General features: G+C 35.8%; 2 protein-coding genes across 4 annotated transcripts in view; one reads left to right on the top strand and one right to left on the bottom strand.

Moving 5' to 3' along the window:
* The window catches only part of LOC123551545 (BLOC-1-related complex subunit 5-like), a 256,821-nt gene that overhangs the window by 28,028 nt on the left and 204,223 nt on the right, over nucleotides 1-24,570 (top strand). The gene's annotated exons all lie outside the window — the stretch shown is intronic.
* LOC123551544 (cryptochrome-1-like) lies at nucleotides 600-21,033 on the bottom strand. Of its 3 annotated transcripts, none has more exons than XM_053541038.1 (11): nucleotides 20,776-21,033; nucleotides 11,479-11,656; nucleotides 10,213-10,352; nucleotides 9,669-9,811; nucleotides 8,651-8,826; nucleotides 7,781-7,887; nucleotides 3,667-3,807; nucleotides 3,340-3,510; nucleotides 2,952-3,092; nucleotides 1,889-2,046; nucleotides 600-888 (listed from the first exon to the last, which is right to left on the bottom strand). In XM_053541038.1, the coding sequence occupies exons 2-11, from the start codon at nucleotides 11,636-11,638 to the stop codon at nucleotides 615-617; spliced, it is 1,611 nt and encodes a 536-aa protein (XP_053397013.1). In that variant the 5' UTR covers nucleotides 11,639-11,656; nucleotides 20,776-21,033; the 3' UTR covers nucleotides 600-614. The 3 variants fall into 3 exon arrangements, with proteins under 3 accessions (XP_053397013.1, XP_053397012.1, XP_053397014.1); XM_053541037.1 differs by having other exon boundaries at nucleotides 20,725-21,032; XM_053541039.1 differs by having other exon boundaries at nucleotides 20,879-21,023.

Here is a 24,570-nt window from a genome sequence, read left to right as displayed (position 1 = left end):
ATTGTGTTTTTTAAATTCAATCCCATCTTCCCTAGGTCTTGTCTTTGTTTAAAAACAGTGGTTATAACCTACTCTTAAATCATTAATATTCCCGAGTGACCAGTTTTTGCAGATTTTGCGGCTGGGTCAATCTACAAAATTAAATCCCAATAAACACTCACCTTTTATTATATCTTTACAATTAAGCAAACAACAAATTCAATCCCCCTTGAATATATATTTTTGGACAAAACCACAAAATTAACTGATATTAAATTATACGTCTGACTCTGCAAGAGGTAATGTACCTCATGTTTGGAGGATAGTACATGATAGAGACCAGCATACAATACAAACAATGAAACCACTATAAAAAGTAATATTCTAAAGACTGTTAATAATTCCAGTTTGTGAAGCTGGTGATGAAACTCTCGACACATAGCTTTGAAGTGCACAGTCTTATCACCAAGTTCAAATTATATATTACTGCATGCTCCAGCTGAGCCCCTATCCTTTCTACTTACAATAATGGCAGTTTTTAACTCCTTGTACAAAAGAAGTTCCATTCCATAATAACAGAAATATTTCTAAAGAATATACATGTAGCCTATACTGACAATGATATTCAATAAGTTTTAATGCAGCCTCATTTTAACTTGACAGGATATCAGGTAAATAAATGGTAATTTTATGAAGAACACAAAAATACCTTTGCCTTGTTGTACCAGTTTATTCTTCACTTCCATCATCATATTGTAGCATTCCTTTGAAGCTTTGTTGTGCTCCACTATGGGCAGTGGATAGTCAACGCCAATGATACAGTTTGCTTTCTTCTGGACTGCTTTCGGTGCCTTCCACGGCTCATAAAGATACCTAGTAGGCATGTCTTTCAATACAGGCAGGTAACGCCTAAAAGAGTAACCAAATAAATCAAAACTTTTTTTTTTTTGTTAAGAAGTAATGGAGGAAATTTGGAAAATACTACATTAAATGAAATAAACTTTTCAACTTTAACATATTTTCTGCTAGGAAGTCAGATGGGCTTTTTATGAATTTACATAAAAAAAAATCTAGCTAGCTTACAAAAGGTAGACAGTTCTACCCAGGTGTCCACCTGAGACGAAATACATCCTAGAGGGGCATATGGAGTATTCCTCAACCATCAAAAACTGGAAAGTCACCATATGATCTATAACTGCTTTGAAAAAAGTAAGCAATTCAATAAAAACACAGGTTTTATATTCTGCATGTTGTCATGAAGAGTTAAAATTTAATATTTTTAAGCTAGTCTTACGACAATCTTCCAAGCAGTTTAGAAGGTAAGGAGCAGACACAAACTTAAGCTTTTCACCTTTGACCTCCAAGTATGACGTTGACCTTAGACCTTGTGACCAGGATTGTGCTCATGTCCTCTGGATTTGTTAACAACTATGGCAAGGTTTTTATATTCCCAGCTGTTAAGAAAATACAGAGCATACGTGGGCAGACAGAAGAATGGACATCTATGACTCCATTTAAAACAGCCTCCATACACTTTGTATCTGGGTGTACAAAAATGCAAAGTGCTAAGAATAAATTACACTGATACCAGATGATATAATAAAATTCACTGCCTTGGAGGCTTGTTTGTTTGTTCGGCTTCACGAAACACCAATGCAAATTAGGTCATACAGTGACTTTCCAGCTTTGTATGGTGGAACAAGACCCAAGGTTCAACACTGGGCATTATTTTAGGCACAAGCCGTAGAACTACCGACAATCTGCAATCCAGATGGATGGCTGCCTCATATGAAGACCTAAGCAGGTGAAGTGAGCAGAAAGTGATTCAAAGTTAGCAAACTTGGGTACTCATCACACCCCAATATGGAGATACTAAGATGGCTAGGAGCTGAAATAAACATTGTCTTACTTGATGTATTCACCATTAGGGTCCATTTTCCTTCCATATCGTACAGGACAGAAACATTTTGGGCAGCTGAGTACTTTCTCGAAGGCCGAACTGGACATCCACATCCAGTTACCAGCACACACTGACCAATCCGCGTCCAGAAGGTACTTATCAAATACCTTAAATAAAAACCCAAATTTACTACATGAAGCTGAAGGGAAAGTTCAGTTTAAATTTCCTTCAATCATATTAAATTCTTGGTACCTTCAATATTCATAATTTTCAGGCTTTTGCTTCTTTTTTTCTGATAAATTCTATATTTTTTAACAACCATCCATCAAATTGTCAAAAAACTACAAAAAAACTGCCTTTTCACAATTTTAGTGTAGTTTAAAAGAAAAGCTATTTTTGGGTGACATACAGGTATTTGATACAGTGATACAGTTGTGTATAAACCATGTTAAAAAAAAATATCAAACACAGTTGTTTTAATAAATCCTAATCTTTCCTTAATTGAAGATTTCTGTTAATTCTAGTCTGCAAAATTTCATTGTTTTCACTAAAGACTGTTGACTATTCTATTTCATAAACTTGATTTTGAAACAAAACAAGGTAAAAAATTTGAAATAAGGACCAGTCCTAAAATAAATATAATAGGGTTATAATAACAGTAGCTAGATCTGGGATGCTGTATTCCGCTAGTGAATTTTGCCAGGTCGGATTACCGAGTGTGATCCTACACTCAAGCTACTATTATTATAACCCTTTTATCATATACCTCCACTTTTTTGTTTGTTGTTTTGTTATCTAACGAAGTCTTAAATGTTTTAACAGTTTATTGATGTTAAAATAGAACAGAGCGTAGTTTTTGTGCGCGCTATTTATAGAACTGTGTCATGTCATGCATACTGAATGAAAGCAGTCTGGCAACATACAATACAAAAGGTACAATACGGGTTTTTTTTCCACCTGTTCATATTTACTTGTAAAATACAAGCCGTGTTTTTGACAAAATTTATATACATGTAGCCTAAGGTATATAATAAATATGGTTATACTGCTAAGAATATTTCCTATGTCTGACCTTCAGTCCTTCTTCCCAGTTGATCCAGAGATCCCCTCTTGTAAGGAATGTTGACACTGCATGTCTCCCTACATGATGTATCCAGCCTTCATGCTTCAGTTGTTTCATGATGGCATCAATCCATGGGTAACCTGTCTCGCCCTGAAAAACAAAAATTAAGTTCTAAAACTGAGTTTCTTAGAATAAAGCAACTATACAAGACAGACCTCAATAAGGTCATTTGTTCTTCCTTATCACAATCATGACAGACTTATATACTTATTCTACAGTTTTGGTTGACTTTCAATCTTTCAAGTTTGTGCTAAAAAAAACAAACAACAAGATGCTGTAGTGTTTGGTCCCATTTTACGTTTTATCTTTCAACGTACTACACTTTTCAATTGCTTACATTTTCCCACTTCTTCAATTTCTCATCATCTTTATACCATGGAACGTTCAGACATATGGGATTGCCCTCCATTTTGTTGTAATTAATATTGTTGACAGACATTGTGTAGAAGTATTCTCGCCACATCAATTGTCCAACTACTGATATTGTGAAAGGCTTGTCTAAGTTTACCTGAAACATTAAAAGTAAGATTATTTTGTAATTATGTGAGATATATCACGATAGGTTTTCTATTCTATTCAAAAACTTTTTTTTCATCCAGTGTAAAATAAGTTAGTTTCAAGGAACAACAATTTCAAAAAGATGTACTTTTGAACACCAACTTACTCTGGTGTAAGCATCTCTGAGGGCCCAATATAGTTTACGGATAGAAAGACATCCGAATCTGAGATGAGCGCTCATACTAAGAGGAGGACCGACCAAGTCCGGGAAACTCTGATTTGGCATCACATTTCCACAGCTAAATGCCTGAAACAGAAAGTGTTTATAATAAAGGCATGCAGATAACTACTATCATACGGTTGATGAAAAGTACCCTTTATAGCTTAATTTAGGGTCTGGGATACACTAGGGTAGGAGCAACAACTTAGGGCAAGCCTGTACAAATGCTTCCTCAACATATAAAATTTGTACACAGCTTGAGCTATACCTTATCAATAAGAAGTACGACGTTAGCAGTTAAAAGTGACTTAAACAACTCAGTTTAATGTATACTGATTAACAAGTATTTCTTTAGATGTACAAGTTTTTGTTATAAAAGTGACCTACATTGGCTACAGTAATCAGTCAGTGTTATGCAGACATAATCTTGTGACCAATTCAGTGCTTGAGGTCTCAAACTGAGTTTGGACAAGTCTCAATCTCTGAATCTGATGTTGTTTCAGAGTATCCAGTACTGACACCCCAATCAAAGACTACATTGAATGGTTCTCAAAACTTAGCTTTTTAGAATTGAAATGCACAATATCAGACAGAAAATAACATTGTCTACCGATAACAAATATCATACAGAGATGTAGAATGACACAGTTTGGCTGCAATTACCGAGCCGGAAAACACACCAAATACCCAAAAAGTGGGTAATACGGAAATTAAACATTAAATCCAACAACTAATTTAATGTTGGAACTTTTTCCGACACTTTTCAATTTCGGCTCCATCTTTCCTGAACCAAAACATTTTTACATAAATTGTAAGTCAACACTACAAATCTTCCACTCTTCCACATCTGATGTTGTAATCAGCATGCGTTGTAGACGTAAAATATGGTTTTTGTATAGGGCTAAATGGGTCATCTAAAAAAGTTATTTTTCCGTCAGGTAAACCAGTATCGGACAACAATTTGACGTGTTTTTGTTAATTTGGGATATCAAATAAGTTAATTTAAAAAACTATTTCTAACACATTTATAATCATTCATCACTTTCAACAATTGCCAAGAAACATAAACCCGACGTATCAATACCAGAACGTAAAGCAATAGAGGTTGACTATAAAAAACTGAATTTCGTCCTTAAATACACATCTTGAATCATTCCAATAGATACAGAATAAATTAGTGCAAACAATCGACAACCTGCATCGGATTAACATTCTTTAGCGGAATTAAAAGTTGATAAATGTTAATCGGGACAATCATTATGTAGTTTGATGATTTCTTCCACTGTAACCCGATTTGTGAACACTGGCATGCGCAATGTATTACAATGCCGTAAGTCAGAAAGTTGTTTTATGATGCAGGTAATTATCTAAAAAAACACAAACATTTAACAGGCTTCTCAAATAGTGATTTTTTGTCGACATATAGAAAAAAAATCTAACTGATCTAGATGAAACAATTAATGAAATACAACGAATAAACCCGAAATATTACATGTGTCCGGAAACTGGTCCTGTCCGGAAAATGGTTCCCAACCAGTACTCCTTTTTACATGATAATGATTTAAAAAGTCTTCTAAACAGTATATATAAATTTTATTGCCAACAGCTATGCTAATGTGCCACTTTGTGTATTATTTAATTGAATTTATTGTTGTGCCAGTTTGTATCAATATATTAACTTACTGTATACTGTGAAATCATTTAATTTCGTGGGCATGAAATTTCGTGGTTTTGGTCAAAATGGCAATTACAACTTTTGAACATAAAGTGAATGGGAATTTTACTTGTTCGTTGGGATTAAATTTCGTGGATTGACTCAACCACGAAATCCACGAAAATTAATCCCCAACAGATATTAATGATTTCACAGTATCATACCTCTTCTGTACCTACAAATTCAACAATGTATGATGATACATGCTATTTCGCAGAATTAAATTGCCCATTAAAACCCGGGTTTTCCCCACTGGGCTGGGTTTTACAAGTAAAATCTGGGTTTTTGCCAACCCTGGGAATGAAAAAGAGACACCAGTTCGAGTAACATAATAGTAAAACAAGAGGACCATGATGGTCCTGAATCGCTCACCTCTTCCCACATGACCCAGTTATGAGTATGAAGTCGTTTTTTCTATTATTTGACATGGTGACCTAGTTATTGAGCTCATGTGACCCAGTTTTAAACTTGACCTAGATATTATCAAGATAAAAATTCGGACCAATTTTCATGAAGATCCATTGAAAAATATGGTCTCTAGAGAGGTCACAAGGTTTTTCTATTATTTGACCTATTGACCTAGTTTTCGAAGGTACGTGACCCTGTTTTGAACTTTATCTAGATATCATCAAGGGGAACATTCTCACTAATTTTCATGAAGATCTCATGAAAAATATGGCCTCTAGAGAGGTCACAAGGTTTTTCTGTTTTTATATCTACTGGCCTAGTTTTTGACCGCACGTGACCCAGTTTCCAAACTGACCTAGATATCATCAAGGTGAACATTCAGATCAATTTTCATGAAGATCCATTGAAAAATATGGCCTCTAGAGAGGTCAAAAGATTTTAATAACTTTTGACCTACTTACCTACTTTTTGACCGCAGTTGACCCAGTTTCAAACTTGACCTAGATATCATCAAGATGAACATTCAGACCAACTTTCATACAGATCCCATGAAAAGTGTGGCCTCTAGAGAGGTCACAAGGTTTTTTTATTATTTGACCTACTGACCTAGTTTTTTAAGGCACGTGACCCAGTTTCAAATTTTACCTAGATATCAACAAGATGAATATTCTGACCAATTTTTATGGAGATCCATTCACAAGTATGGCCTCTAAAGAGGTCACAAGGTTTTTCTATTTTTAGACCTACTGACCTAGTTTTTGACCGCACATGACACTGTTTCGAACTTGACCTAGATATCATCAAGATGAACATTCAGACCAATTTTCATACAGATCCCATAAAAAATATGGCCTCTAGAGAGGTCACAAGGTTTTTCTATTATTTGACCTACTGACCTAGTTTTTGACGGCACGTGACCCACATTTGAACTTGACCTAGATATCATCAAGATGAACATTCAGACCAACTTTCATACAGATCCCATGAAAAATATGGCCTCTAGAGAGGTCACAAGGTTTTTCTATCATTTAACCTACTGACCTAGTTTTTGACAGCATGTGACCCACTTTCGAACTTGACCTAGATATCATCAAGATGAACATTCTGACCAATTTTCATGAAGATCTCATGAAATATATGGCCTCTAGAGTGGTCACAAGGTTTTTCTATTTTTAGACCTACTGACCTAGTTTTTGACCGCACGCAACCCAGTTTCGAACTTGACCTAGATATCATCAAGATGAACATTCAGACCAATTTTCATACAGATCCCATGAAAAATATGGCCTTTAGAGAGGTCACAAAGTTTTTCTATTATTTGACCTACTGACCTAGTTTTTGAATGCACGTGACCCAGTTTCGAACTTGACCTAGATATCATCAAGGTGAATGTTCTGACCAATTTTCATGAAGATCTTTTGAAATATATGGCCTCTAGAGAGGTCACAAGGTTTTTCTATTTTTAGACCTACTGACCTAGTTTTTGACGGCACGTGACCCAGTTTCGAACTTGACATAGATATCATCAAGATGAACACTCTGACCAATTTTCATGAAGATCTTGTGAAATATATGGCCTCTAGAGAGGTCACAAGGTTTTTCTATTTTTAGATCTACTGACCTAGTTTTTCAGGGCACGTGACCCAGTTTCGAACTTGACCTAGATATCATCAAGATGAACATTCTGACCAACTTTCATAAAGATCCCATGAAAAATGTGACCTCTAGAGTGGTCACAAGCAAAAGTTTATGGACGCACAGACGCACGGACGACGGACATCGCGCGATCACAAAAGCTCACCTTGTCACTTTGTGACAGGTGAGCTAAAAACCCTTTAGTTTATATTGGTCTGAAAAGATTCTGCCTGAAGACATATAAAGTAAGTCTTATTAATTTATATAACTGTGTTATTGACAGAATTGTCTTCAAGATCATACTATTTCCTCCACTTGTAATCTGTGTGCAAACAGCCGCAGTGCCTGTGTCTCCCCACCTTTCCAACTGTTAATTCGATCATTTTGCTCTTCACATTCAGGTGAAATTCCTGAAATTAGTAGAAAAATCCTAATAAAAGACACACAAATTAACACAAAAACACCTTGCGAGTAATTGTAATTCACTTGAATGGTATTCGATCGATATTATCTGTCCACAAACCTTTCACATTGGTCTGATGTAAGGTCTATATAGGTTTTAATTGTACTAACAAAATACACACAACAAAAATACCTTTCACTGAAATAAAATTCACTTGACTGATATAAATCTACAATATCTGCCCAGCAAACATTTCACATTGGCCTGATGTTGGGCCACTGTGGGTTTCTAGGTTACAAATAAAAGACACAGAAAACACCAGCACTTATAGGTGGCAAGTTTGTCTAGTGGTAACACGCTTGACTGTCAATCCAAAGGCCCGGGGTTCTAATCCCGGTCCAGGCACAGGAAATTTCTGAGATGCTCTTGAGTGTCTCCAACCTAAGTAGGTGGCCAGTGCTGGTCATTCCCAGAAAAGGCGGCTATGGGTGTATTGGTGCTATACACCAGGCACGTTAAAGAACCAGACTGCCTAGTATTTGCAAAGAGCTAGGCTAAGTTAGTCGGACAGGCCTGTATCTAAAACAACTTCTCTCTGTTCCGGGGGCTTTCTCTCCTCTGTGTCTGTGCTGGTAGAGGATGAATTTGGTGTCCTGAGTGGCTGCCTTTGCACTTTTTAATACGTCTTTGAAATTGTTAATCATGAAAAAGGTGCTATATAGATCTGGTATAATATAATAATATATATTTCTTGCTTAAAAACTGTTTACCAAACTTATCCATTGAAGGGACACCAAATTTCTTGTCATGATCACCACTGACAGGCATACTGACTTTGGTAAAGTCTGGCTCAACACTTGGTCGTGGTGGATCTCCTACCATCGTAGCAACTTGATTGAACAACATATATGTCAAAGGGGGACATCCGCCATTGTTTTCAATAATTCTGTGAAGCAAACAAGACTCTGTGGTTATTTCAACTTTTTCTTATAAACATACACATTGCATCACAGATTTTCTACTTGCAGTCACATTAACTGTAGTCAAATATGTTCCAAAAAAAGCACTTGTTAAACTGAGACCACCTCACTTTACCAACCTTACAGCTGAACTTCGTTAACTCAAACTCGACGGGACCAGCAAAATTTGTGCCAGTGATCGGTTGTTTGAGTTATCGAACAAAATTCATTATACAGGATTTTTCCGAGACTTGACGACGAGTTCGAGAGAAGGGTGGTGAACGAATAATGTGAGTTTGAGTTAACAAAGTTTGACTGTATACGAGTTTAAGTTATGAGTGTAAATGCTAGAGGGAAACAATTCTATTCAGGCTAAAAACAAGCCCCTTTTGTCACAGGTTTATACATCACTGTGGGTAAAAAATTTGTTGTATGAAACAAATTTGTTAGCCAAACTTCCTTCTACCTACTTCTCTTGTTTCGTTGTTTGTACTGGGTTTAACACTGTTTTTCAACAGTATTTCAATTATGTAACACAGGCAGTTATCGTAACCAATGTTCCTGGATTCTGTACCAGTACAAACCTGTTCTCCGCAAGAAACTGCCAACTTCCCCACATGAATCAGAGGTGGAGGACGAATGATTTCAGCAGGCGGGTTTCCTACTTCTCTGAATGGAGGTCATACAGCTTGTATGAGAGATATTCCTAAGACATTCTTTACTGCAACTTTTGTGTTATATACCAGTTAAGCTATTCAGGCATCCTGGTCAGGATGTTTGAAGCTTTCGAAATCATCTATGTCAAATAGGATGAACATTAAATACTCACACTTTAGGGTCCCAAAGAGTATGGGAGATTTTCTCGACAAATTCTACGCCTGTATCTTGACACAACTTCTTTACAGCATTGTCTCTGGCAGTCCAGACAGGCTCTGGGTCTTGTTCAAATGTCAACTTTTCAACAGACCACTCCTGAAAATATACAGAACAACCAACATAGTAGCATTTACACTCTCTAAATTCATGCTTCTATTCCATGAAAATGACATAAGTCCATACTTCATAGAGATACCATGTTTTTCCATTGCAACACCTCTCATGCCCTCTAGCACTGGCATATCTGTAATTCTATTACAGAAGTACACTGAATGACTCCACGATCCCAAAGGACCAGAAATAATAATAACACCAAATCCAAGTTTGGGACAACTTCCTAAGTCTACCATATGGCACAATACACGGGAACCCTTCTTTCTTGGAAAGAACCAGTACTGGCTTCTATACCTAAATTAACTGTTGTGCAAAAAGTTGTTATCATGTTTTTAAGAACTCTGTGATGACTACTTTATAAATAACACTTTTAAAATACTAACATTGAAAAGACCTGACAAAATTTCGACTGGGTCTCCGTGGAATACAAACAATCGCCCGCCATACTTTTTCAAGCTTTCATCCAAATCTTCAAGACTTTCCAGTAAAAACCTCATCCTGTTATAAGCAGCTGTCTTTGTTCCTGATAAAGGAAAGATGAAAGGGCATTATCACATGAACATGGGGCTGACATCTTTTATTGTGATACTGATATATGAAGGATTTGGTCAAAGCAATATACATGTACTGATACACAATTATTTTACATCTATTTTTATGTATACTTTATCTTTAAATGTATTTTGATTTACATTTTATTCTGTTGATTAGTTGATATACCAATCTTATGTTGATATTTGTCAGCTGATATATCAATGCACTGTCAATATCTGTCAGATGATATTTTAATTTATTATATACCTATATAAATTCTGTCAAAAGTACAGCTTGTATTTCACAAGTAAATATAATCAGGCAGAAAAAAATCTGTATTGTACCTTTTGTATTGTAGGTTGCCGGACTTCTTTTGTTTAATATGCATGAACTAACACAGTTCTATAAATAACACACTCAAAAACTTCACTCATTCTATTTTAACAACGCCAAACATTGATGATTTTGTAAAAATGAAAACAAAACAACAAACAAAAAGGTGAATGTATAAAATAAAAGGGTCATTTAATAGTAGCTCAATCTGGGATTTTGTATTCGGCTCTTGTTGATTTTGCAAGGATGAATCACAACAGGCGCTTGTGCGCCTCGTGAGATCCGATCCGGCAAAATCCTATCGAGCCGAATACAGCATCTCAGATCGAGCTATTATTATAATAACCCTATTGTATTGTCAATATTTGTCACTTTATATATTGATGTACCGTTGATATTTGTAAGCTGATATATCAGTATACAATTCAGTACCAGTGACAGCCCTGCATGATGAGCAATATAAAAGAAAGACAAGAAGCAAATCTATTTCCTGAAATAACCAGTAAAAACAGGGCTTTTTCTTCTATAAAACAGAAGCATTCAATCCTTAAGCAAAACAGTATGTTTTACACAATTCTACTCCTAAAACTACTAAACCACTGTTGTGTTGCCATTTTGCAACTTAAAGCTGTTACCTATTCATTGCTGTAAGCCATCTTAAAAATGCAATCCTAAAGTTGAAAATGATATTCATGTGAAGTGCTGATAGCGCACTGAAAATGTTAAGGCAAAAAAAAAGTCTCTCAAAGCATATATATATATATACATGTATCAGTTCATACCTGCAACTTCACCATCAAATATGAAGATAGGGTAGAAATCCCCACCAAGTTCTAGCGCCTCCAGTAAAGCTGGATTGTCATGTAACCGTAGACCATGACGGAACCAGTGGATTGATGCTGGGTGCCCACTATTCTCAACAGCTGTACTGGCTGGAGGCATGCTGATGGCTGATTCCTCCTGAAATTAGGTTGTCTAAATTTAGACTTCAACAGGTAAAATGCCACTGAAGGAGTGCAGTAGTGCAAAAAGTAAACTTTTTATGCATCACAGTAATTCAAATGAGTTGGCCATGGGAAAACCAACATAGTGGGAGTGCGACCAGCGCAGTCTGGTCAGGATCCATGCTGTTCGCTAACAGTTTCTCCAATTCCAATAGGTTTTAAAAGCGAACAGCATGGAGCCTGACCAGACTGCGCGGATGCGCAGGCTGGCCTGGATCCATGCTGGTCGCACACCCACTATGTTGGTTTTCCCATGGCACGGCTCAAATAAGCAAGATTTTCAATGGCATGCCCACTTTAAATGATAAATTGTAAAAGTGGAACTCATGAACCAAGAAAATCTGCCGACTAAAATGCACCCTAAATATTGATAAAATCTAAAGTCAGCTGCTTTTACTTTCAGAAAGGCAGAACACTTAAAATAAGAGGGACATGACAGCCTTAGATCGCTCCAGTTTCACAAAATACACATGTTTCATTTGAACTATGACCTTTAACAAGTTATAATGATCCTGAATTTCAACTATTTCTGAATAATTTCAGTAAGGAGCCATTATGTGATTCATATTCAGTTTCAGACAAGATTATTTTCAAAGTGCACCCTCTATATAATCCAAACACACTGTAGCTTTTAGTAATCTAATAAGCCATCCCTGACAAAAGTTCACTGTAAAATAAGTTTTAAACTCAAGTGACCAAGATACAAACATTTCACTAGATTTTAAAAAGACAAATATCCCGACCAAGTTTCATGAAAATCATGTAGATAATGTGTGACCTTCGGTGTTAACAAGGTTTTTTCCATGACCTTGCTTTTCAGCTTCAAACTTGATCTAGATTTCAGAGAGACAGTGTGATAAAGTTTTTCCATGATCAAGGTGAAAATGTGGCCCCTATACTGTTTGACCTTGGTACCCCACTCTTGAATTTGATCTAGAATATGTCCGACAACTAGTGATGATCAAGCAGAAAATGTAGCCTTATGTGTTAACAAGGTTTTTCTACAATGTATATAACCTAGTGACCTAATTCAACAACTCATGTAACCAAGTTTTAAATTTGACCTAGATTACATAGAGACAAACATTCAGACTAAGTTTTATGAAGATCAAATAGAAAATGTGGCCTCTACAATGTTTTGTTTTAAAAAGAGTTTGCTATGATTCAGGCCTGTGGAACAGATTTGAATCTAAGGCAACCCAGTTTTTTTGGCAGTGGCTAGGGGTCCTGAAAGCGCACCTCTAGACCTGGAGTCTAGAGATCCAGTTATTGGACCTCTAGACAACCCTTACGGGTTTGCTAGAGGTCAGGTAATCAATATGAATATAGAGAACAGTATTTACAGAGAGGAGACTATATTTTATCTTTAAAACTGGGAGATGATTTCAAATGTTTGCTCTCGTATTTTTCTCGTTTTAAATACATTGTAATTTAAGTGACAGGAAACAAGTAGAATTTATTTATAATTCTATAACAAAAATACGATCGCAAATTCGATTAGTAATAAATAGCAATGTGTATGCTGTAATCGGAAGCTTTTATCAAATTCTTGTTTTTCTCATGACTAATAAATTTTAATCATATGTCACAGGGTGAGGAAAATGTGCAGTCAGTCCGGGACTCGAACCCGGGACCCCTCGCTTACAGGGCGAGTGCTCTACCGACCGAGCTAACCGGCTGCCTGACACATCTTCACCCCTAACGTGACAAAGTCCATACCGTGACATATAACTTCATGTTTTCTTTGGATTTAACACATGGATTAGGTCATGAAGTGTTGGATTTGTCTTACAGCTTGAGTAAATAAATACTACTAGAAATCGCTGTTAAAATTTCATGGCTATTTCAATTATTAACAAAAAAATGTTATTAATGACAACTTTATGACAACCACTCATAACTTTTACCAGCAATTACCTTATACACTAGGAATACAGTACATGATAGTACATGTACATATTGATTACTGGACCTCTAGCCACTTCCTTTAAACTTGATCTAGAATTCATAGAGATAAACATACATGTGAAAAATTGTGTTTAAATATGTATTTGAAGCCTCCAAAGTTAACGATGCGATATGCATCACTGACTATATACACACAGAAGGAAAACTTTCCGTACTGTTTTGAATCATGGTAAATGGGTTGTGCACAGCTCTAGGGCATTAACAGTCGGCAGTGGCTAGGATTACGGTACCGTAATCCTAGCCCCAGGTTCTAGGATTACCGCAGGGTTCTCCCCAGGAAAAAATTAAGGGATAGCTGGAAGCGCGCGATAGCCAAACTGGTGTTTTGTGAGGGGCTTAAGAGGGTTGACTTTTTTATCAAGTTTAACCACATATACTTATAAGTGAAACATTTGTATCTTTATCTTTTAATTATAAGCAGTAATACAATATACAAGTGTTATAATCAAACTTTTTTATTAAACACAAATTTGTCCTTATGCTGATCATATTACTACAGTAACTGTGTGTAGTAGTCACATACATTATATAATAAATTACTTTCATTACATCACTTTCATCTCATTGTCACAGTTCACAGTTATTTGCAAGGCACTATATACAAGTGTTATAATCAAACTTTTTTATTAAACACAAATTTGTCCTTATGCTGATCATATTACTACAGTAACTGCGTGTAGTAGTCACATACATTATATAATAAATTACTTTCATTACATCACTTTCATCTCATTGTCACAGTTCACAGTTAATGAGTTATTTGCAAGGCACTAAAGTTTATATCACACATCTTCTTGGCTTCTCCTTATGCCACAACTCTACAGAATGTTCAAATTGAAAGTCTTCCAATTTAGGTTCTTGAATGGCAATTATTAACAGACAGTTCAGTGCTGTGTTGATCAGTCTTGACCTATGTGTTGTTTTTATTCTCTTCAGTGAAGAAAACCCTCTCACAGTCGTAAAGTAGAAAATGACCATGGCATTATTAGTAATAGAATGAAACAAACATCAACAGCAAAACCAGCAACATTTTGTTGTAGAGCTAATACAAGAATTAATCTATCTCTGACTGAAAGATACCATTCATTTTTTTTAATACTGTATTTAAAAAAAAAAAATATTAGTGTTGTGTAGTACCTACGGTGGATGCAGGAACATTAAAAATATTATCTGCTTCATTTTAAATCTTGATACAAAAATGCAATTACTTAATTATTTACTCAAAAACAAAATTGCTTCTTTGACTATTAGTGCGATCAATTCGTAACAGAAAATGCCAAAATACTTCAGAAAATGGGAAAAGCACCAAAATTGGCACAGCTATTTATTAAAGCATTAAACACATTTTTTTCATGGGACCCATTTGATATCTGTCAAGATGGCCGATATGGACGCCATTTTCCAAAATGGCCGCCAAAACTCAATATTTACCTTAGAAGATTCTAATGAAAGGTCATTATATTTACATTCACCCCCAAAATGCACTAAATATAAATGTATATAATAAAATAAATCCTAAATTTGCATCAAATGCAAAAATAACAATTCAAATGATGTTAGTTTCTTTCTGTTTCCATGGTAACGGCAAAAATCTAACCTTTAAAACTTAGTTTAATATTATTATTGTGTAGTTTTCATATTTTAAAGAATATTTTGTTTTAATATATGTAATTTATATTATTTCACTTGAATTCCCTCCACAGCAGCATATTGAAACATTATTGTTATTCCCTTACCAGTATTTAGCCAGATTGGGCTTATGGGTTGCCCCTGTATGCATGTCAATACGTCAGCCATGCAGAGTGGGATACTGCAATAACTTTGAAACTACAGCAGAATTTTTCATGATATGTGGTACATGGATAGATGGCAATGCAGAGAATGCCAATGTCATTTAAATTTGTTCCTATGGCAACAAATGTTGTTGCTATGGCGACAAATAGTGCACGAATATGACACAGTGTCATCCTGCATTTCTTCAAAACAAGGAGAGATTGTTTCTTGAGAAATTTTACATAGACAGAGGGACAAATTGAGAACATGCTTGTTATCTTATTTTCTCCTCTTGTACATCATTTTGTCCGTCTGTATGTTGTTCCATCATTTGCAAATGGCGGATTCTTCAATAACTTCAAAATTGCAAATTCTAAAGACTTCTTTATGAAACCTTGTTTATAGATGGTAAGTAATATGGAGAATGTGAAGGTCAATTAACTTAGTTGCTATATAAAATTGTAGTTTCTTTGACACCAAGTACAACTACCCCTTTCAGTTTGGGACTTCGAAATGCAAGAATAGATTATAGCGACGGGCTAGTAGGATCAAATGAAACAATGTTCCTTATTATGCACCCGCAGTCACAATGTCTGTGTAATAAATTGCTAACTGTGTAACAAAGAAGAGTAAGGCTGAAAATATAAAAGTTGCTTTCATGGACAACACTTAGTTACTATTCTGTGAAATATATTACTCTGAACAGTGAGCTGAAATCTGAAATAAGGTACATGTCAGATACTCTTGTCAGTACACACAAGCACAAGATTGTCGACAACTTTAGTTACCTTGCATAAGGTAGTGCAGAGCATTTCAGCACTTTTGACAAATTACGTCTTCCTCGGCAGACTTTATCGAGGTTGCAAATGCACTTGAGGAGCTATTGGTACGAGACTCGGGTACTTGAGACAAAAACTATTGGAAAGGTTCCAATATATCAAAGATCTTTCTGGTCAGCCTTATTTATCTTGACTTGAAATTATAGGAAAGTGGTAGAACACCCGACACCCATATGTGCCCGACCTAATGGGCAACCTTTTTTAGTATGTTCAAGAGGTGTAGCAGACGATGCAGGAATGCACATTATAGCCCTAATCTATATGTGAACAGATGGTTGATCAAGCTACTTGACATGTTTTGCTGTAAAGAAGAGTATCGAAAGCCTCCATTTATACCCCAGAAATATAATACGAACAGTTTGTTTGTAGGAAGATGTAGAAAATGCATTTAAAAGCTTGATTCACCGGTAAGCGCGAGCTGTAGTGGTTAGTTTTCTTTGACAAGACAGTGTTATTCTTACATTGGACTGCTTAAACTGGAAGTACAAATGTAAATAGATAATATTTGTCGTCTTAAAACTAGTAATTTAAATTGGTATTAAAATTGTGTTTCGAATGTACCTGTGCTCATTAGAAAAAATCCTCAAGTACTCACATTTAATTTAATTTTATTTCAGTAAAATGTCCAGAAATAGATATAAGAGCACATTTTTCTTGTAGAAATTATAGATTCTGCTCTTAATTTATACCCCGTTACACTCAGCCACGTTCCCACTACGTCGTAAAAACTAGCAGGACGCAGTAAGAACTTGTACAATGTAGAAGAAATACAGTAGATTCCGATAAGAACATGATAATTAATAATTATGGTCTTCATGAGTGTAGAGAACGCGGTCGAATTTTGGACATGTTCAAAACAAATGTAGTGAGAACGCGGTCTAATCAGGAAGCAGGAAGGACGTAGTAACGATGTAACTAAAACCTAGTAGGACATATTACAAGCGTGGTGCGGACGGGAAAGGCTGCATGGCGTGCTCACTGCGCTGTCATTGGGTTATCATTGCGTTCTTGCTACGTCAATGAAGTTCTAACTACAATTTATCTACGCTTGTGTGCTATGACCATGCTACGTGCATGCCACATTGTAGTATACCGCATAAGGTCATTAATACGTTCTTTCGGTTCTTAACACATCTCTGTCACGTTTGCAGCAGGTTCTCACCATGATTGGTTCAGATTCTGAAAATTAAGTATGAATACTGGATCCAATTCCCAATCACTTCGTTTTCAATCAGTAATGGGTATCGAACATCATCAGGAATTGCCACATAATCATGGACTCAGCAGCACTGGCAGCTTGTAGTGGACGTTTGGACCTCCATATATCCTTCACACTGCTTTTGCTTATTCCAACGCAGTCTCTCTGTAAGACTTTTTTCTTCATTGGGGCGTTGGGGTGGGGTGGGGGGTCGTCGTTTATTGTAATTTATGGTTGTTGAGTGTAGATGCGGACACAATTATGTCAATATAACTTGCAGAAGGAATGAAAAAAAAAGAGGCGCATGGCGTAGTATTTATAAGTAGCCGACGAATGCACTGAAAAGGTGATAAGCATATGGTTAAAGCATGGTAAGCGAGAGGTGCAATCTGACTGATCGTACTAAAAATGTAGTAAGAACACACTGAACGTGAAGAAGCGCGTGGTAAGAAAATTAGTGTGAACGTGTTAGACACCGTAAGAACCTGGCAAGGATGTTAAAAGCGCGCAGTATGAACTTTAGAACTGCACATTTTTCGAGTTTGATCCCCGTCCCCACCGCGTCAAAATTTTCAGGAAGCAGTATGATCTTCATGGTCTTTGCCTGAGAGTGATCAGGGTATTAGTGACTGTACATTACATGCTTATGACATTAAACTATAAAACCATTGTTATGGCACAATGTGCTACAATTTGACAAAAACAGAATATTACAGGGACATGCAAATGTAAATTTGATTACGCTGATCAACCGGCAATGACTTTTTCCCAAAGAAATCATGATGATCTGATAGGCCAGGGATGTTCACATGGTCTATCACACTAACATAATTAATGAATTATATAGTTTTATTAAGTGTCATTACTTCTCTTAGTGTAAATAAATTGAAATGAATACAGCAACACTTACAAATTCTGAGTCACGAAAACTAATGACAAAGTGAAACACATGTCATTTATTCACTAATACACATTACAGACTAAAACTTCGTTTGCTCAAACTCTGATAATTCGAACACCATTCTTCAATTAATCTATCGTCAGGTTCCAAACAAATTCCTTTATAATATATTTTTCGATCACTCATACTACCGATAATTCGAATAAATTTAGTCGGTCCTGGTGGGTTCCAGTTACCGAAGTTCGAATGTATTTATAATTAATTAATTTACAATTGTTGTAAATTTCTGCACAGGACTGTTGCCATTTTAAACATTCTTGATATGCCAGTTACCATTATATACTTAATTTTGAGTCATATAAATGTATTATGACTTTTCTTCTGCTTAATAGCACATTTTATCCAAGGGAGACAACTTTTTTCATTTTTGTTGGAAGAGCGGTATTTTTGTTAATATAATATGTTTGGATTTATTCAGGCAGGTGGTTTTAGCTTATTATACTGATGACTGTAAGTGTCAATAGAAATTTTATATATAATATTATGTATTTTTGAAAATATATACATATATGGCGGCCATCTTGGATTTTTCGGCCATATTGGATTTTTCGGAGTGGGTCTCAATCCATTTTTAGTATTTTGCCCTAAAGTAGTTATGTACCAAGTTTCATGCTTTTCCCATTTTTTGAAGTATTTTTACACCATTTTACTGTACTATATAACAATTTAATTACTTTAATCATTTACTCACCTGAAAGTTCAAAGACATTTTCTTTAATAATCCTTTCCCGAGATTAACAGTTTGACAAAGTTAAACACCAACATTTCCAATTGTTTTCATCATATATTCACTAAAACTCCTTAATAAATTCACAAAAATTGTTTCAAAGAAGTTTCAAACAAGACGCTGACAACTGTGTCCATAATCCAATCAATGTACAATTATTACGTCATTTCTCACTTCTGTGGGTGCTGAGTGACACAGTATCGATTTTTCTCCTAAAAATACCTGTCAGCGGTAGCTTCAGGCTAATTTTAGACATGCTTTATCAGTTATGTGTATTACATTATTGGTAAACTTTTAAAGGTAGTGGTCTGTGTTAAAGGGATAGCGGGGGGATCAAAGAGCAGCGGATTGTGTGGTTCTGTCATTGGGATCAAAGAGCAGCGGATTGTGTGGTTCTGTCATTAAAGGATAGCGGGTGCGCTATGCTTAATTGGCCTGGGGAGAACCCTGTACCGAAGTTCCGAATTTCTAGACAACCATATGAGGATAGGCTAGGATTACGGAAATAAGTTAGGACATGCATAAATGATGTTGTAAACTTACTTATTTCACTGAAAATAGGGATTTTTTCATGCCTACCGTAATACATGTATTTTGTGTACAATATTATTAGCGATTATTTTTGCCAGAAGATAAGGATTTAGGAAAGTTTTTACTTTCTCACAATGAAAATACTATTTTACGACCTCGGCAACAAAATCTTTGCAAAAATAGTTTGTTAACATTGAAAAATGCGAATAATTTCACACCATCGGTATTGAGCCACGGAAGCGGCAGCGTAGAATAAAAGATAAAATTTCAAAAATAAAGTAAGCTTTGAGGATATATTTGCTACATTTTAATTACAACAATATGTTATGATAATCTGCAAGACTTTTTTTTATTTATTTTCTTTGTTAAAACCTTGAAAAAAGGATAATCTTAAACACTACCGCTATATAGCGTATTCGCCGATACCTCCTCACAGAAAAACTGGGAACGGGCGTTATTTGGTGGCTAAAACCGGAAAATGGGATTTACCCTATAATGTCAATATCGAGGATGAGGGTAAAGTTAGATGAAAAAAATATTCTTTACTTTAAATTTTATGAGTTTAGTTTGCTTGTCACTCGAGTTTTCTGCGAAGGAACAGGCGAAATCAACACTTGTATACATACGTTTTCCTAGAATCGGAGGCTAGGATGACGGTACCGTAATCGTAGCCACTGCCTTAATAGTCTCTATATAATATATCAAAGAGCCATTTGCGCAGAATTAGTTGGGCTAATCAAGAACCATACACACTCATAGTCTGAAAATAATCTTAGTTTAATCATATTTTATTGCCCTCTGTTTCAAATATACACTCAATAGTATATACATTTTTAACACGTCAAAAACAAAAGGGTCGGGCTACATCTGGCTATCCATAGCTAATGTTATATTGTTTGCAACCCGACTGTAAATAAAAATTTGTATCTTGTATCTGGTTCAAATAATCTTTTGCCAGCTTCGGACATCATTAGACACAAAACGACAACTTAAACATTGGATGAAACTATTCACTGAATTTACATACCATTTTCAAAATAACCTTCAAAGGTTTAATTTTGTAAAACAAATTTTAAACCTTCGGCTTGAATTAGAAGTCCGAGTCCATCTATCCGAGTATACGTATAGTAGTAACTTTTTTCTGTATTGAAACACGCCAAACCATTATATCAAATACCTACATGGTATATTTTATTACATGCAGGATACACAACTACTTGTACGGATAAATTCAACGATTATATTGCTGCTGTTGCTAATCTTTTGTTGTTATTTTTTTGTTGATCTTTGTTTTCAGACCGGAAGGTCATGGCTAAACTATCGCCATGTACTGTTGCCGTCTGCTCTGCATCCAACGCACCGGTTTAGAGTAACGTTTACTTACCTACTGTTTCAGTTAAAAACGACGTGTTCCGCTGTCTCTGCGACCCCACATTCTAGAACCTTTACTATGTTAATTTTGGCCACAATACTCTAATGGTTCAGAATACCATTAAGTATGGCTTTAGATCTGGTCACAGTTGTGAGACTCAGCTCATTAATTTCACTCAGGAACTTTACAATAACACTGAACAGGGTCAACAAACAGATGTTATTGTCATGGACTTCTCCAAGGCGTTTGACAAGGTCGATCACATAAGACTAATTTATAAACTACAAAGCCTTGGTGTCAACCCACAAATTACCAATTGGGTCAAATCTTTCCTGTCCAACCGATCCCAGAAAGTCGCTGTTGATGGTCATTTTTCCAGTGAACTTCCTGTACTGTCTGGAGTTCCCCAGGGGTCTGTTCTTGGGCCATGTCTCTTCCTGGTATATATCAATGACTTACCAGACTCGGTCAAATGTAACGCAAGAATGTTTGCAGATGACACCATAATATACCTTACCATCAACTCCATTTCAGATAGTGTATCTCTGCAACAAGACCTCATTAACTTAGAAACCTGGGAGAAGACATGGTCCATGGAGTTCAACCCGGACAAGTGTGAAGTCCTTAGAATCTTTAGAAAGAAAAATCCCGTGGTCTACCCCTACAAACTTCACAACATAGAGTTAAAAACTTGTGAGGCAGCTAAATACCTAGGCATAACCATTTCCAAAGATCTAAACTGGTCCAAACACATTGACAATATCACTTCCAAAGCAACTTCCACTCTTCGCTTCATACAACGGAATGTGAAAACTGACAATAAAAAGGTCAAAATTGCTGCCTATAACACCTATGTCCGCCCTCAACTCGAGTACTGTTCAAGCGTCTGGCATCCCTGGCAAAAAACCCTCACTAGCAAAGTCGAAAATGTCCAAAGGTCAGCTGCTAGGTACGTCATGTACGACTACAGTTACACAAGTAGTGTTACACAAATGCTGAAAACTTTAGAATGGAATACACTCCAATATAGAAGGTTACACAACTCATTAGTAATGTTTTATAAAATAAGGACCCAGACAGTTGCAGTAGATCAATCTCATCTTATTCCAACTAGAAACCTAAACTACTTAATCCCCATGTCTCACACTCAGTACTTTTCTAACTCCTACTTCCCAAGGACCATCCGTCTCTGGAACTCCCTACCAACTTATGTTAAATCTAGCCCCAGTCTCGGTATCTTTAGAGAGAGGCTGGCAGTAGTCAGTATGTAATTCTATTGCCTCTGCCCCATTTTAACTGTAGCATACTGTCTTTTTTAGCTTTTATTATTTTAACATTGTAACATATCATTTCTTTAACAACTGTTTCTCTGACAGCGCCGCCCAGTGATAGTCGGAAATCGACGGTTGGGTGAAAGATGTAGATGTAGATGTAGATGAATACTGTACAGTGTCAACTGTGCGTTTGGTTGAATATATTAAAAGTGTTTGGGTCCGTTTCCCCCAAAAATTCATTGGCTCCTACTGTACAAATTCCTAATTACTAATATTATTAGATTTAATACAAGTATTTTCTTGCATGTACTTTTCGGCCTCCTCAGAGAGAATGTACCTATTGTTTCATTTTTGTTGTACAAATTGTTCCATTATCCTAGTAGCATCCATTTAGTCTTCACATTTCCGTCAATGCATATTTACTATCAATAATACCTTCTGCGACTGTCTTTGCTTACTGGTCTGCCAATCCAATACCTTCTAAACCCTTGCTGCCTGGTATCTAGTGTAATTAAATTTTGTTCCAGTGATCTCCTATATTACCAACATTTTCTTTTACCATTATTGTCTACTTCATAAAATGGTGTCTCTTTACACAGAAATGGTGACAGCCTGACAATCTGTGAACACGTTTATTTGCTTGTACATTATGTTCTGTTCTTTTTCTCTATTAAGAAATCCATGGCTATCTCAATACCCACAATCTCACCATAACAGTTGTTACTTTTCTTACACCTCAAAGCTGTTCGCGCGCCATAGTTTGGGTGAAAATTTCCAACATGTTCATTTCTATACAAAGTTTTGAAAAGAATGTATATATGACATAAAAAATGGTAATATGTACAAAAATAAGAGTATATTTTTGGTAAAAAATCAGGAAGAATGTTGACTTTCTCCATTATATCAACAGCTTAGCAATGGTTTACTCCCTTCTGAACAGTATTTTTGGTCATTTATATGGATATCTTGCAAAAATCCTATGTAAATAAGTTTGTACCACTGCCATTTTCACAATAGCCACGATTTATGGATTTCTGAGAGAGAGAGAGGGAGGTTACTTATATACCAGTCCAAACATACAGCAGTTCTACACCAGTTGGACTAGGGTTTTCATTCGCAGAACAGTCTGAAAACACTAACATGTTTTGATTTGGATGATTCTAGTATTTTCTAATATTTTCAGCCTGTATATCGTTACTTAAATTACACCAAACTGATTTTGTCTACATTTCCCTCAACTCCATATTGTATTCCAGATCTTTCTCTAAATTTTATATTTCCATGTTGTCTCTCACTTCGTTATTTGTTTCTGTAAGAAGATCAAATGATGTTGGTTTTCCTCCGAGTTGCTTGGAGTCTACTATCCATATGTCAAAATCAGCTATCAGGGGTTCTTCGAAGACGACCACATGCTTTTGATATTGCCCTTCTTTGGATCCTCTTTATGTTTGCTGAACTTGTCTCCAACAAAAACTAATGCTGCAACTCCATAATGAGCGACTGGTAGTACTAAAGCATTTAAAGTCTCTTAAATCTTGACTGCGGACAGCCAACAGGCTTCTTGATGAAGATTTCACTTCGTGGCTCTCTCTATTTTCTTATAAACTTATTATAGGGCTACCAAATTTTAATACATTTTGAGAGACTCTCTTAGTCATTTGCAGTGAATGTGACACAATTTACTGTTGTCTTTATAGTACAGTTAGTCTGAAGTTCTTTCATAGGGCTAAATTAGCTATATTTAATATTTCTATGCATAAGATGTTATGTTAGAAATGCCATTAGAAGCATTTTGAACAGTCTAACAGATAGTGAAATTCGTCACCTATACGTGAATTACACAATGTACAAGTTCTAAGATTTAGTGGTATTCCATCCATGTTACCGCTTTCAACATGTAATTCATGTGTTTTTTTTTCTCTTCTGAATTTAATCATATATTTTAGAACGCTATGTTGAGTTTTAACTAAACATTGTCCAAAAACCAAAAGTACGCTTTAAAAGTCTATAATTTCTACAGTAACTAGAGTTCTGTAATCACGAATATTATTCATTAGATAAACATGTTGGATAATTTCTGTTTAACACTCAAGGTCATCGTTTGATATTCAGAAATTTATCCGTTTCCCATTACACAGATAAAGATATTTTCAAAGTTTACAACCGGCAACCGACAATGGTTGAACATTTGTCTCTCTATGTATAAAACAGTTTAAAGTTCAACGGT

The sequence above is a fragment of the Mercenaria mercenaria genome, chromosome 4 (assembly GCF_021730395.1).
Source record: "Mercenaria mercenaria strain notata chromosome 4, MADL_Memer_1, whole genome shotgun sequence".
NCBI lineage: Eukaryota > Metazoa > Mollusca > Bivalvia > Venerida > Veneridae > Mercenaria > Mercenaria mercenaria.
Note: the sequence above shows the minus strand (reverse complement) of the source record. Positions and strands in the feature narration are given on the sequence as shown.

Bases quoted from the DNA above. Each gene is read 5' to 3' on its own strand.
- LOC123551544 (XM_053541037.1), bottom strand. The intron at 10,353-11,478 runs GTATGAACTGAT...TTCCTTTATCAG, and splicing joins ATTTGATGGTGAAGTTGCAG to GAACAAAGACAGCTGCTTAT. The intron at 2,047-2,951 runs GTCAGACATAGG...TTTTTATTTAAG, and splicing joins ACTGGGAAGAAGGACTGAAG to GTATTTGATAAGTACCTTCT.